Genomic DNA, 15,638 nt, shown 5'->3' on the forward strand with positions numbered 1-15,638 from the left:
TCAGCATTTGTGGGTGTTGGACTGGGGAGTAGTACGTGAACTGTGACAGTGCTGAGATGTATGTATAGAGTGTGAGAAAGGGATGGAGGGGGGCAGGGTGGGTGGGGTGGGGAGGTGAAGGGGGGGGGGGTGACAGTGTTTCTTGTTTGTTCCACACTGTGTTTTGTGCTTGAATGGCCAGTGTCTCTTTGGGGACTGTGATTGTGGTGTTCAGCAGTGTCTGTTTGTTACTCAGTGTTCTTGGTTAGGTAGGACTTGGGACTGTTAGTAACCCCGCCTTCTCTGGAAATTCTGTGCTGGAAATTTCCTCTTTTCTGTTGCTCTCTCTATTTCTGCCTCCTTTTTTTTCCCCTCTGCTTGAGCTTTCTTTGGAAATGTCAGTTTCTTCATCACCCGATTGAAATGGCAGTGAAATGGCAATTCAAAGCTTTAAGTTTCACCGCTGAGTGGTCGTGAAATGGCAGTTCAAAGCTTTAAGTTTAATCCCAGCGGTGATTCCAGGAATGCGGGGGAGGGCATTATTAGTACAGAATGCAGTGTCTCTACCATTTTCTGTTTTTGCTGTTGTTTGAAAAATATAGATTTGTGTTATAGTTTTCTGCATTGATCTTTGTATGATGTCCCTTTCATTCGTTTTGCCTTCTTGGCTGATTCCCTGCATAAAGAAGGAAGAAAGGAGAAACCAGAAACAAAACAAAACAAAAATCATGGCATCCATACATGCAAAGCCTTGTTTACTTTGATATATTTCATGTTGATACAGTTAATGTGATCATTAAAACTGACTAAAATTGGCATTATTTGGCATCTTGTCTATCCTTGGGTTAGACCACACACACACACACACACACACACACACTGGAATTAATCTGGAAAAAATGTGATTATTAACTCGAAGATGGGCATTTTTCGACCATCTCTTATTTAGCAGCTTGGCGTTTCTCATCTTTTATGTACTATGATTATGATTTTTTATTTTTGTTGTTATTGTTTACAGACATTTTTCTTTTAATTTGCTGGTATTCGCAGCTGGTATTATGTTTCCAGCATGGCTTATGACATTACTGTATTGTGGTGTAGTTAAATATGACATCTCATGTGATTGAAATTTGAATGTTGTGCATGTGCTTGCTGTCTTGAAATAGTCTGTACTTGAGTCTGGGGTATCTGTGTGTGTCACTGTGTGTGTGTGTGTGTGTGTGTGTGTGTGTGTGTGTGTGTGTGTGTGTGTGTGTGTGTAGTGAAAGAATATCATACTTCTATGTGTGTTGGGAGAAGTGGATATGTGAAAGTTTTCTGACAGTTGATGTTTTAACTGGAATTGTTGGTCACTTTTACATTGTAGTTCACAGGAACTATACTTTGCATTAAGGCTGATCATTTTACAACAGATTTTCATTTTATAAGTTTTGTATTCTAGTGTGCGCGCTAATATATTATTGTAGTTTTTACCCCAGAACTGGTTTTACAAAATATAAAAAAAAGAATGCATGAATGGTGCTAGGCTAGAATTGGGAGTGTTGAAAGACAATGATTAAAAAAAAAGAAGAAGAAAAGAAGACCTATTGTGTGGATTTATATGCTGACATTGACACAAGGCTCGTCTCACCATTTGTCAACCCGTGGTGGAGTTAACCTTGGTGAGAAGTTTGGTCTGACGATCATGGAAGGAAATGGGAAACACTTGCGGAATGAGAACGCTTGGTTACTCAGCAAGGATATCATGTGTTTCATTTTTTTGTGGTTGTAATTTGAGCTTCAAATTGTTCTGTCACGAAGAAGTGGCAGCCTGGAAAAAAAAAAACACACCAAAAAACTATCGTCACAGTGTTCACACTCATTCCTCCATATTGCAGTATGCTTTTCATTGCATACAACTGTCATTGTCTGGAGTGATGGCTTAGAGGAAACGCGTCCACCTAGGAAGCGAGCGAATCTGAGCACGCTGGTTTGAATCACGGCTCAGCTGCCGATATTTTTTCCCCTGCCACTAGACCTTGAGTGGTGGTCTGGATCTAGTCATTCAGATGAGACAATAAACCAAGGTCCTGTGTGCAGCATGCACTTAATGCACGTTAAAAAAAAAACCCAAAACCCACAGCAATGAAAGGGTCCTTCCTGGCAAAATTCTGTAGAAAAATCCACTTCGACAGGAAAAACAAATAAAACTGCACGCAAGAAAAAATACAAAAATGGGTGGCGCTGTAGCGTAGCGACACGCTCTCCCTGTGGAGAGCAGCTGGAATTTCACACAAAGATATCTGTTGTGACAAAAAAAGAGAAGTACGAAATAGTCTGACGAAATGACTGTCTTTCTTGGTATGTACAGATCTGATGGCTAAAGAGGAGGGAGGCAGCTTGAGGGGATGGGGGAATTGGGGGTGGAGCAAGAAAGAGCTGTAGGGTACAGGGGGTGGGGGAGCAGAGTTGGAAACTGAAAGAGGATTGAGTGGAAGGAAGACTTTCTTTTTTTTTCTTCTTCTTTTTTTTTTTTTCCTTTTTTGTTCTTTTGTTGTTGTTGTGAATGTAGTTTTATATATATGCAAGCTTGTAGGGATGAGACTGGACATGCATGCATGTGTGGGAAGAAAAGATAGTGTGGGCGTGTGACTGTGATTATACCATATGTCATGCTGCTTGAAAAGCCAGTGTGTAAGTCAGAAGTCTGCTTTGCGGCATTATGTTAAAGTCCAGTCCAGAAACGAGTGCTTGCGTGTTCAAAGTTCAGCTGCTGTCATTGTTTGCGACTACCATCGTGACAAGGTTGTTTTTGTAGTGTGTGTGTGTGTGTGTGTTTGTATGTGTGTGTGTGTGCATATGTGTGTGCAAGGAAAATAAAAGGTGGATACATTTTATGCTCACTGGGAGAATTCAGTTGTGAACTTCATATATGGAATTGATAAATTTACATGTGTGGGAGTTCCTTATTGGATCCATTACATTTAGGAGTGATTATATTGTATAGTGCAGTGTGTGTGTATGCATACATTTATGTGTTCTTAAGCTGCAGATTGTCTGTCAGAAGTTTTTTTAATTTTTTTTATTATGAATATGTGGCTGTAAATGTGATGCTACAGAGTTAGGTGCAAAAATGTGTATTGTTTGAATGCTGTGTATCAGTGTAAAGCATATATACATACATATAATATGTGTTGTGATAAAGCAGTAAAAAAAAGTCATGATATAGTGTGTAACAAGCAGGCAGACTTAGGGAAGGTTATATGATTAATAGGAAACCTCCCTACCCACCCCTTCTTTTTTTATATGCCCAAATTATGTGAACATTGAGGGTTTAAGGTTTAGAAGTAATTTTATTGATGAATGGCAATTTCCATGTTGAAGTTGTAATCAGTTTCTGCAATTCTGGAACTCAAGGTTCTAGAGTTCTACCTTGTCATGTGGATAGAAGGGGAGTGGGTGGCAGTGGTGGATGGGACGTCTGTTGGACGACAAACCAGAAAGACTGCACCCAGTCCTGTCCATGTCAGTTATGCAAGGCTGTGTCTGAATATCGCATACAGTGTAGAGTTGTGTTAAGAAAAGAAAAAAAAAACATCTGGTGTTTGCCTGCTACTGTGAAATGTAAACCAATACACCTGTGTCCCTGGAGATTCCTTTGCTGTGTGAATGAGGGAAGGAAGCGTTTTATCACTGGCTTTGAGCCTGTGGCGATCCAGTCAGCATGACTGCTTGACTGTAGAGTGTGACTTAAAATGCAGTATTGAAGACACGTTTCATGGATTTGAGGTGGGGATCCTCTGTCAGCATAACGACATGACTGCAGAATGTGACTTAAAATGCAGTATTGAACACATGTTTTATGACTGTGAGGTGGGGATCATCTGCCAGGCATGACTATACAGCTGCACAGAGTGATTCCAGTTGAACACAGGTGTCTCATGCAAGCTCAGCGATCCAGTTTGAAGCAGCACTGCAGTCATGCACCTGTCCACCTCCACTACACAATCAAACCTGCCTTCCCTGAACTCTGTACTTGAGTACTAGTCAGCGAAAATGTGTGTACTTTCAAAGAAAAAAAAAAGTGTGTACTTGAAATAAACTGACAACATAATGCAACTTCTGTTTTAACGTAACCTGGCCCCCAGACCTGTCATACGTTTTACTCTGGTGTGTCCTTTCCCATTGCTAACTGGCACAGTCTGTTGAGTTGTAGGGGGAAGAGGTTTAATAACAACATGCAGCTGTCCAAGTTCATACTCTCAATACATACAAAGTCAGTTTTGTCATTTTGGGGTTTGACATATTTGTATTCAATGTTGCGTATTTTGGTACTTTGAAAAACTGCGTTCGAAATATGCAAAAATTGTACTGATTGCCAAATCTGCATGATGCATATGGTCAGCAACGAAGAAGAATGCACATGGTGTAACCAGTGTCCTGTGATATAGAATTTAACTGGTCATCAGACAGCCCTGGTGGATAAAGAGTAGAACAGGTTGAATCTGTGTGAGGCTTTAGATTCTCCAGGTTGGTAACTCGTTTTCTGTCAGTTTTTCAGGGAACATACTGTGTTGACTGGCTGTCGAAAGACACTTCCTGATATTTGATCATGCCCTTTAGCAAGAAAATAGATCTGTGGAGACAGCTGATTACAGACCTGTTTACCCATAGTTTGAGTTGCTAGTTTTCTTGTGAGAAAAAGGACTTGTATTCTTAAAGAAAATCCTGTAGTTCAACACAACAGTTTGCTACAAGAGAAGAGGGTTTCTTCTTTAAGTTATTGCATAAACTCTTTATGAGCTCTGATTTGATTTCTATGCAGACACTTTTGAAATGAAGAAGAGTTTAAAGACCATAATCATTGTGTGGTGTGGATTATTCAGGGGAGAGCATTGTAGTGCGTGTTAAACAGTATAGGAAGAAAGAGAGAGAAAAGTTTATCTGATTACTGTTCTTAAAAGTGGAAAGTGAAACCAACCATATCTCGGTGCCAGTGTGTGTGGAGGTGTGATTCTCTCTCCCAGCTTTCCCCCTGACTCACTCCATCAGTGAAGAGCAGACGGAAGCTGAACTTTATGCATTCTTTCATAATGTATCCTGGTATCAGAGAGATACAGACACCTGCAGTGTTGGTCAGGACGTTTGATCAATGCTCACAAAGGAACATCCATGAAGTGGATGATCCTTGACGTTGTGGTCCCCAGTCTTTCCATGCAAGCTCATAGCACACACAGGCTCTGAGAAGGAGCTGGCCATAGGCCAAAAAATCTCCAACTTTGCTGGGGCTTGAACCTCATCCTACTGCGGTTGGTGCTTTCCATATTTTCAGTATTGTCACATCTCCCTGACCTCTCCCCTTTCCATCTTTTGTAGTAGATACCCAAAAGCATTAAGTCCAAGAGGAGCTGAAAGTATTGTGTGTTAAATATGATAATCAGACATTGCAGCATTGATGTAAGGCTGTGTACACGTGTCTTTGGCCATATCACAGGGGAGAAAAACGTGTTTGCTTTTGTTCTCTGCATGCTGTGTAAATTGTGTGTATTTTTCTACAACCAGTGTCAGTGTCGGCATGTGTGTTGTTCAGACGCTGCCTTGACAGTGTAAATGTGTACACATTGGATTCTGTAAACTGCCGCCACCATGTAAAAAAAAAAAAAAAAGAAAAAATGTTGGCATTGTTCTTAACTGGAGCTGAAAACGTACAGCAGTGTGCATGTTGGGAGTCTGCAAGGACTGTGTTGTTCAGCTTCTGTGTACAGCTATGTACTGTGACTGTTGATTCTGCTGCCTTTGTTGGATGCTGTGTGTGAGGGGTGTGGTGAGGACGATGTGGATGCTATGCTGTGAAGATACTGCATGTCTGGCTTGATGTGAAACAAGGTGACGGAATTAGCATCCCATCTGTGGACTGGACAACTTGGTCTGTACTTGTACAGGAATAAAGCTTTATGGTTTATACTGTGAAGCCAAAGTGTGTGTGTGTGTGAGTGTGGTGTGTGGGTGTGTATATGTATGTGTGTGCGAGTGTGGGTGTGTATATGTGTGTGTGTGCGAGTGTGGGTGTGTATATGTATGTGTGTGTATGTGTGTGTGCTTTCAAGTCGCGTGACAAGAAAACCAAAGCACAAGTGTCAACACAACAATGTTACCACGTTTACTTCTTTTAATACAGCCATACAACCACTTCATGAAAAGGCATACATACAAGCACACTATTGTAATTACCAGGAATACACAAGAAATTTTAATACATCAGATATAAGAGAACCAGCATTAATGTTAAATATTTTTCTATTTCAGCGCAGTCAACTCATACTTTTATGCAGCTGACTCGAGAACCTTAAAAGCTTCACACTTTTGGCAACCACCTTGTGAACATTGAACTTTCACACTTCTATGCTAGACTGCTACAAACTCATGAACTGTAACATTTCATACTTCTACACAACTTACTTAAGATTCTTTCGATGTTAGACTGATACCTGCAGGAGTGGACAGGGGAAGGACTGTGTATTCATATGTATGTGTACATAACTACATGCATGTATATGAATGTGTATTGTGTGTGCGTGTGTTTATGTAAGTTTTTGTCTGCTTATGTGTGCGTATGTGTTGGGGAAGCTGTTAGATACACATGTATGTTAAAATGTATGTATGCAGTGCGTGCGTGTGTGCATGCGTGTGTGTGTGTGTGGTCACATTTTGGTGTGTGTATGTAACATAGATGTAATATTTTATGTTGACAAAAGCGTTTTTGTAAAGCACCTAGAGCAGATTTCTGGATAGTGTGCTATATAAGTATCCATTATAATTATTAGTATTACAATAATAATAATATTTATTTAACGCAGAATCTTGTGCAGAGAAAAACCAAAGCGCTTTCGCACCAGTCATACACACGCATGCATAACTCTAAAACTGGAGAAACTGAAGACAAGAAAGAGAGGCTATCTTGGGAAACAACATGAAACCATAAGCTACTCTTCCTTTGACTGGCACTGAACACAGACAGATCAAGACTCCTGGGCTGATGACATGGGGGGAATAACATAACACCTGATCAGAATGGAGAGAGGTGAGAACAAGACCACAGAAAAAAAAAGGCAAGGAACAGAACGTTCACTGAGTATTACAATCTTAAAGCTGCAGCAGTGTTTTGTAGGTAGGCTGTGTATTTACCCTTTGTTTTTCTCTATTTCTTTTTTTTTTTTTTTTTTTTTATAAATTGCCTAATATCACAAAGACTGAGCAAACATTAAAGCAAATCAAGCAGTCAGTCAAATTATATACCACATGAAAACAACAACAAACAAAACATACTAAAAAAAAAAATAAAAAAAAAAAAAAAACACCACCACAATCACATATGTGCTCATACACATATGCTTAAAAAGATTTCACTTGTTTTGAGTCTTCCTAGTTTTTGGGTTTTCAACAAACATTTTGTATCCCCACCTGGAAGGAAAGGTATGCTCAGAATACATATTTCCCACATCCCCTTCAAACAGCCCAGCAGAGAGAAACATGGGGGCTCACTCCATTGCCTTCAGAGTTTCCTTTATGGCCCCCTCAGGGCAAGGTATTGTGATCCTCTCAAGCTAACATGGTAGGTATGGGTAATTGCGAATGATCCAGTCGAAGTGACCAGCTCAACGTGTGTACTGTAAAGACATGACAGTCAAACGTAGTTCTTTTGTTTTTGAAGGCTTTCTCCGACTGGTTGCACCAGGAAAAGTTCGTCTGCTCATTCTTTTCAATGTTTTGTCGACATTTGAAATGGCAGGGGGTGCCTGAGGGTAAATGCGAACGGGCAAGTCTAATTGCAAACAATTGCTTTTGGGTACATGTTGACAATTAAAACAGAAGCAGGTCTTGAACTCATTAGACATAACATATTATTGGAACATCACACCAAACTGTTGTATTGTTGGTTTTTATCACACATGCACACAAACACACAAATAGACATTTAAACACACACACCCCACATTGCACACAAACACACTCTTTTGAGAGTGCTCAGTAGCTGTGTAGCATCGTTCACAAATCGACTCATGTCAAAATATCCAATGATCTAATTGCAAACGACACTATTTTGCAGAGGCCTGTCAAAACTGACATTCTGACCTGTCACCAATATGCTTTCTTAAATTCTCCCAGCACTGGCAATGCGTAGTCGACAAATATGATCAGATCAACTATTTTAAACTGTGTCAAAGTTCAAGTCCTACAACTTGCTTCCCTTGATTTTAGGATTTTGAGAGCACGTTTGTAACGTTGGTCAGCAGTGATGCACGAAGAGAAGAAAATAGACAGAAATAGCTGATGTTTGACTGGTTCTTGGAAATGGATATTCATCAAAGTATCAGAAAAAGGACAAAGGAGATGTTAAACTGTGAAATGCAGCCATTAAAAATGCTTTGAAGAGGGGCGTTATACGAATCGTTCGCAACTACACACTGTTCACAATTACCCATACCTACCCTACAACCTTCCCAGTATGCTGAGAAAAAAAAAACTGGTATGAAACAACTCTACATACAATTAACTGGTTATATTGTGACTGCATATTTCATATTACTCTTTTTGCCGTTTCAAAACAAAACAAACAAAAAAAGAGAGAGAAAGAAAACAATTTCTCCTTTTTGATTTCCTTTCTCTCTTTTTTTTTTCTTTCCTTTTAAACAAAACTACAAACTACACAGATTAATGCATACATGCACAAAGACTGAATAAACAAAAAGAAAAGTCAAATAATTTGAAAAGATACAGAGCATAATATTCATAATCACATTTTGTTCATGATTTTGATATCAGAAGTAGATGTTTGCATCTTTCATTGTAAACCTTCAAACCTATGTTTATGGATTTTTTTTAAGTGGAAAGAAAAAAAACTAAATGAAAACAGCAACCATCTGCCATTCCCTTATAGTTCATAAAAATACATATAAGTTTTTTTCTGTTTTTTCAAGGTCATTTGATAAGCACATAGTCATGGTATCACATTCACTTTCTATCTAAGTCCTTGGACTTCAATTGTAAACCAGAATGTATTTAATATTGCTTTTTTGAATTCTGATAAACTAACAGAATAACTAATGCAGGAAAAACTCTAATGTGTGCAGTTCAGAACTGCACTGTGAAGACTTTCAATCACAAGGCCTGGTGGCCCTCATTTTGTGTATTTGTTTGGTCATTTTTTTAAACTGAATATTTGAAGAAAAAAACAAAAGAAGAAATATTTAAATCAGTCATTAAAATACTGTAATAGAATTTGATCAATAATTTATAAACAGAAGGTATGATAAAAACTTTTTTTTTTTTAAAAGGACAATAAATGTAATAACTGCACTGTGTGTAAGCATCTGCAACTATTCACTTTATTCAGGAAGAGAACTTGACTCAAAGAACCCGTATTCAGACTCACATCATGAATGAAACAGAAAAAAGTGAACACCACCAGATTGTTGATTTGTCACAGGGTTTCACATCTCAAACTTCTGCTGCTCCTGACCAATCTCATCTTACAAATTCTTTGTATCATAGGTGGTACCTAAGTTAATTAATATTCACAAGCACACAGTCTTGCAAATGTCACTTGTTTATAAATCATCTCATACACACAATCCTTGAAATGTTTATCGCTTACAGAATGGAGTAATTTATCATTTTCTCTCAATATAATTTTGAAGATGTAGGAAGAGCCGGTTACTTTTTGTTTTTTGTTTTTTTGTTGTTGTTTTTTTTTATTCTGATGAACTTCAGTGTAAAGTTTTCTGACATGTTTTATGTTTGTTTTATTAATATACCTATAATTGGTGACAAGAATGTTTTGTCTTCTTTTCTCTGACAGACGTCCACGCAGAGTAAAAGACAGCAGTGGAAACATACTTCTTAAATTTTAAGTATAAAATGGAAAAACAAGTTATTTTTGTTCTTTGTGGGGTTTTTTTGTTGTTGTTTGATTAATTGATACACACCAAGACAGCAAACACAAAATGTTCCTTTATCATATTAACTAAATAATCAAAAGTGAAGACACCGAATGGCATATTATAAGTTTATTGTTTGGTATCAAATGAACATTTCCACCTCCAACCACTGAACACCTTTCTCTGTCTCTGTCTCTGTCTATTCCAGTCTGCAAAACACCACCATGACACACTGACAGTGTCATGTGAACAGGTCTTCAGCCAGCCCCCTGTCAACCCTCGAACAATATTCAGATGATGCTACGGCCATTGTCTGGCAGTCAGTCCCCCCACCACCCCCAAAGCTGTGCTCTCACTGGTACGGTCTGTCGTTCCCTGGTTGTTGCTTTCAAGTTAAGGCAGGAAAGGTCAGGACCTTCCAAAGGTCACCGTGAACTCTGAAGGTCTTCCAAGAGAAGAGCACTCTTGCTGAGGGAATCAGTCGGCGGACCATTGATGCTCCTGGAGAGAAGATCAGACAGGACAGATTATCAAGCTCACAGTTTTGTGTTTCTGACATTTTCTCAACATGTACAGTGCCAGACGGGCACAATAGCCGAGTGGTTAAAGCGTTGGACTGTCAATCTGAGGGTCCTGGGTTCGAATCACGGTGACGGCGCCTGGTGGGTCAAGGGTGGAGATTTTTACGACCTCCCAAGTCAACATATGTGCAGACCTGCTAGTGCCTGAACCCCCTTCGTGTGTATATGCAAACAGAAGATAAAATACGCACGTTAAAGATCCTGTAATCCATGTCAGCGTTCAGTGGGTTATGGAAACAAGAACATACCCAGCATGCACACCCTTGAAAACGGAGTATGGCTGCCTACATGGCGGGGTAAAAACAGTCATACACGTAAAAGCCCACTCGTGTGCATAAGAGTGAATGCAGAAGAAGAAGTACAGTACCAGTAAGGGGAGAAAGAAATGAAACTGGCATTAATCGTTTGCTGTGTGTGTTTTTTCAGTAGTAGTAGTAGTAGTATTTTACTTGGTGAGCTGTGGTCTGTAAGAACCAAGGTTCAGTCTTGGGTTTCTTTCTCTGTTTCTTTAAAGTTAGTTCTTAACATGCATCCCATCACATCAGTGAAGGTATATAAATGCAGTACTGTGTGTGTGTGAGAGAGTGTGTGTGAATCTGTGTGTGTGTGTGTGTGTGCGTGTGTGTGTGTGTGAGAGAGAGTGTGTGTGAATCTCTGTGTGTGTGCGTGTGTGTGTGTGTGTGTGTGTGTTTGTGTGCATGTGTGTGTGTGTAGAGTGCAGATATGTACAGATACACAACAAGGAGAAAGAAGACAAGTCTATGTTGCACACAGGGAATGTCCCTGCTGTTAATCTTGTTCAGCTCTCATATTGAAAGAAAGAAAAAAAAAACATCTTGCACACAAAAACATAAAGAGAAAACAGCCAAGCAATGAATCTCACTTGTCTCTGTGACTTCGTGACAGTTCGTTGATTAAACTCTGGCGTTCGCTGGCAAGCTGACGTTCCTTCATGTGATGGCGAGACATCTGAACACACATTCATCAGTTTGGCCTCAGACACAAGAGTTAATGAAAAGGGTAATGTTCTCCCCCAGTTTGAAGGAAGACAAATGAATAGGTTAATGAACAGAATATGTCTTCATTACCAAGGGTACAGGGGTCACAAGGAATATGCGGGGGGAGAGGGGGGGAGGGGTAGGGGGGGTGGGGGGGGATAGTACATAACAAGGTACGAACATAAATCGAAAATCATACACAAACACAGATACAGTAGAAGTTAGGATACATACAAGTGCGTATCAATATAAAAACTTGTGCATACTCACACATGCACACACTGCACGCACACACACACACACACACACACATACACACACACATGTGCACACACACACACATACACACTTTCTCTCTCTCACACACACACACCACACACACACACACATTTGAACAGAGGCCGCATATTACATGTGGATGGGGCTGATAACTAGATCTTCAGGTAGATGGTTGTTGACTGCACAATTCTAGTTATCATACTGGATTTGTTCGACAGACAGGGCATTGACTGCTTTCGGGAAAAAGCTATTGGCGAAGCAAGGGTAAAGAATAGAGAAATCATGGATGGAAAAAAAACGGAACCCAAAATATCAAAAGCAAAAGAAGCAACACTGACGATTCAAACGTTTAGAACAAGGATATCAGTAGGTGGGTTTATTTCTTGTTGTTTTTTCCCTCCGTTTTCTCTTTAAAATGAGTCATTTACAATCTAGACAAATTCAAATAACGTCATTACGATTTTCGTTTTGTCTTTTAAGTAGAGAAGAAGTAAAGTATAAATATTCCTATGTTCATTCATGTCAAACTGTTCTTGGTAAACATATTAATAAAACAGAATCACAGACACTGACACACAAGTATAGAGATATATCTATGCAAGTATGTTCATGAGCAGTTGTAACATATCTATCTAGCTGACTAGATAGCTAGCTCGCTATCTCTCTGTCTCTCTGCATACGCATCACGTGAGTTACAAATATGTGGATTCATCACCAACATCATAAATATGTGCATGGATTTTTTTCTTGTCAGAATTTTGTAATGATCTTTTGATACCTAGAACAGTGTGTGTCTGCATACCTTTTCTTTCTTGTGTAATGAAGACAATCAAACAAAAATATGTTTAGTTTTCGTTTGATTATTATTATCAAATTTCATTATTATCAATTTATAATGAATTACCATTTTACATAAGACAGCTAACTCCTAGGTATGTTGGCAACAAGGACAGAAGAAAAACACAACACTCTGAAGAACTACGGACGCAAAAAGCAATACGTAAGAAAGAATGGCGAGGGGCAGGAACAGAAAGAATCCCACAAAAGAGAACAAAAACCAATTTTACTGTTAAGAAAAGATAAGAATAACTTTATTATCTCCAATTACAGAAATTTGGTCAGGTGCATTATCACAACACAGACAAGTAAACAACATGGAGACCATCACTGTAAAAACATCAACAACAACAGGTATTAGGATTATAACGAAGACAGAGATGTAAAAATATCACATACATTGTTTCGTACTTTCATTCCACACATTGCAGGAAATATTAACAAATAAATAACTAAACTAAAATGAAATAAAATAAACATTATTTTGAATATGATTGTGAACATGGCATACTATGTTGCACACTGATTATAATTAAGATAAGAATAACTTAATCATCTCACAAGGTAAACTGCATTAGGTGCGGCAAAACACAACCAGACAATCAGTACACACACACAGATACGATATTGTTTGCATTTTACACCATATTGTTGCATGTTTTTTGTTTGTTGTTTTTTTTTTATTCCATGTGCCCCCCGTGGGGAATTTCTGGAATAAAAATCTCTTGACTCCCTCTTTAATAATGTCTGATTATACTACGCTGTTTTATGCCTATTCTCTTACTGTGACCACGACATGCGTATGACTGTGATAAAAGTATGTGAGGTTTAGATTGGCTTTGCATTCAAACATTTTATGTCTTTTATGCACTCCTGTTGAATGACAGTGATTCTTGTACAATGTTGTGCAAATGTGTCTAAAGCACACAGAAACTGATCTCTGACCAAAGATATGTACTGTGTAGGTATTGATAATAATGAATAATAATGAATTCCTCTTGTGGGATATAATGAAGTATTCTGTGTTGTGCTTAGGTACTGTACTGGTTATCAATAATAATGAATAATAACGGATTTCTCTTATGGGAGATGATGAAGTATTGTGTGTTGTGCTTAGGTACTGTACAGGTTATCGATAATAATGAATAATAATGAATTCCTCTTGTGGGAGATGATGAAGTACTGTGTGTTGTGCTTAGGTACTGTACAGGTTATCGATAATAATGAATAATACTGAATTCCTCTTGTGGGAGATGATGAAGTATTCTGTGTTGTGCTTAGGTACTGTACTGGTTATCGATAATAATGAATAATAATGGATTTCTCTTATGGGAGATAATGAAGTATTGTGTGTTGTGCTTAGGTACTGTACAGGTTATCGATAATAATGAATAATAACGGATTTCTCTTATGGGATATAATGAAGTATTGTGTGTTGTGCTTAGGTACTGTACAGGTTATCGATAATAATGAATAATAATGAATTTCTCTTATGGGAGATGATGAAGTATTGTGTGTTGTGCTTAGGTACTGTACAGGTTATCAATAATAATGAATAATAACGGATTTCTCTTGTGGGATATAATGAAGTATTCTGTGTTGTGCTTAGGTACTGTACAGGTTATCGATAATAATGAATAATAATGAATTTCTCTTATGGGATATAATGAAGTATTCTATGTTGTGCTTAGGTACTGTACTGGTTATCAATAATAATGAATAATAATGAATTTCTCTTATGGGATATAATGAAGTATTCTGTGTTGTGCTTAGGTACTGTACAGGTTATCGATAATAATGAATAATAATGAATTTCTCTTATGGGATATAATGAAGTATTCTATGTTGTGCTTAGGTACTGTACAGGTTATTGATAATAATGAATAATACTGAATTTCTCTTATGGGAGATGATGAAGTATTGTGTTTTGTGCTTAGGTACTGTACTGGTTATCAATAATAATGAATAATAATGAATTTCTATTATGGGATATAATGAAGTATTGTGTGTTGTGCTTAGGTACTGTACAGGTTATTGATAATAATGAATAATACTGAATTTCTCTTATGGGAGATGATGAAGTATTGTGTGTTGTGCTTAGGTACCATACAGGTTATCGATAATAATGAATAATACTGAATTTCTCTTGTGGGATATAATGAAGTATTGTGTGTTGTGCTTAGGTACTGTACAGGTTATCGATAATAATGAATAATACTGAATTTCTCTTATGGGAGATGATGAAGTATTGTGTGTTGTGCTTAGGTACTGTACAGGTTATCGATAATAATGAATAATACTGAATTTCTCTTGTGGGATATAATGAAGTATTCTGTGTTGTGTTTAGGTACTGTACTGGTTATCGATAATAATGAATAATACTGAATTTCTCTTATGGGAGATGATGAAGTATTGTGTGTTGTGCTTAGGTACTGTACAGGTTATCGATAATAATGAATAATACTGAATTCCTCTTGTGGGATATAATGAAGTATTGTGTGTTGTGCTTAGGTACTGTACAGGTTATCAATAATAATGAATAATAATGAATTTCTCTTATGGGAGATGATGAAGTATTGTGTGTTGTGCTTAGGTACTGTACAGGTTATCAATAATAATGAATAATAACGGATTTCTCTTGTGGGATATAATGAAGTATTCTGTGTTGTGCTTAGGTACTGTACAGGTTATCGATAATAATGAATAATAATGAATTTCTCTTATGGGATATAATGAAGTATTCTATGTTGTGCTTAGGTACTGTACTGGTTATCAATAATAATGAATAATAATGAATTTCTCTTATGGGATATAATGAAGTATTCTGTGTTGTGCTTAGGTACTGTACAGGTTATCGATAATAATGAATAATAATGAATTTCTCTTATGGGATATAATGAAGTATTCTATGTTGTGCTTAGGTACTGTACAGGTTATTGATAATAATGAATAATACTGAATTTCTCTTATGGGAGATGATGAAGTATTGTGTTTTGTGCTTAGGTACTGTACAGGTTATCAATAATAATGAATAATAATGAATTTCT

General features: G+C 37.8%; 1 protein-coding gene and 1 long non-coding RNA gene across 2 annotated transcripts in view; one reads left to right on the top strand and one right to left on the bottom strand.

The window, feature by feature from the left end:
* The first annotated feature begins 360 nt into the window (after positions 1-360).
* On the top strand, positions 361-5,929 carry LOC143299186 (uncharacterized). Its single transcript, XR_013057484.1, has 2 exons — positions 361-1,209; positions 1,242-5,929. It is a non-coding gene; the product is annotated as an uncharacterized LOC143299186 (long non-coding RNA).
* Positions 5,930-7,159: 1,230 nt separating this feature from the next.
* Positions 7,160-15,638, bottom strand: part of LOC143298893 (sodium channel and clathrin linker 1-like) — a 46,945-nt gene continuing 38,466 nt past the window's right edge. Inside the window, exons 22-23 of the mRNA XM_076611912.1 lie at positions 11,361-11,446; positions 7,160-10,397 (exon numbers count right to left, since the gene is read on the bottom strand). Of these exons, the coding sequence (XP_076468027.1) occupies positions 10,322-10,397; positions 11,361-11,446 (162 nt within the window). The 3' untranslated portion in view covers positions 7,160-10,321. The remainder of the gene's footprint in view (positions 10,398-11,360; positions 11,447-15,638) is intronic.

The sequence above is a fragment of the Babylonia areolata genome, chromosome 24, assembly GCF_041734735.1.
Source record: "Babylonia areolata isolate BAREFJ2019XMU chromosome 24, ASM4173473v1, whole genome shotgun sequence".
NCBI classification, from domain to species: Eukaryota; Metazoa; Mollusca; class Gastropoda; order Neogastropoda; family Buccinidae; genus Babylonia; species Babylonia areolata.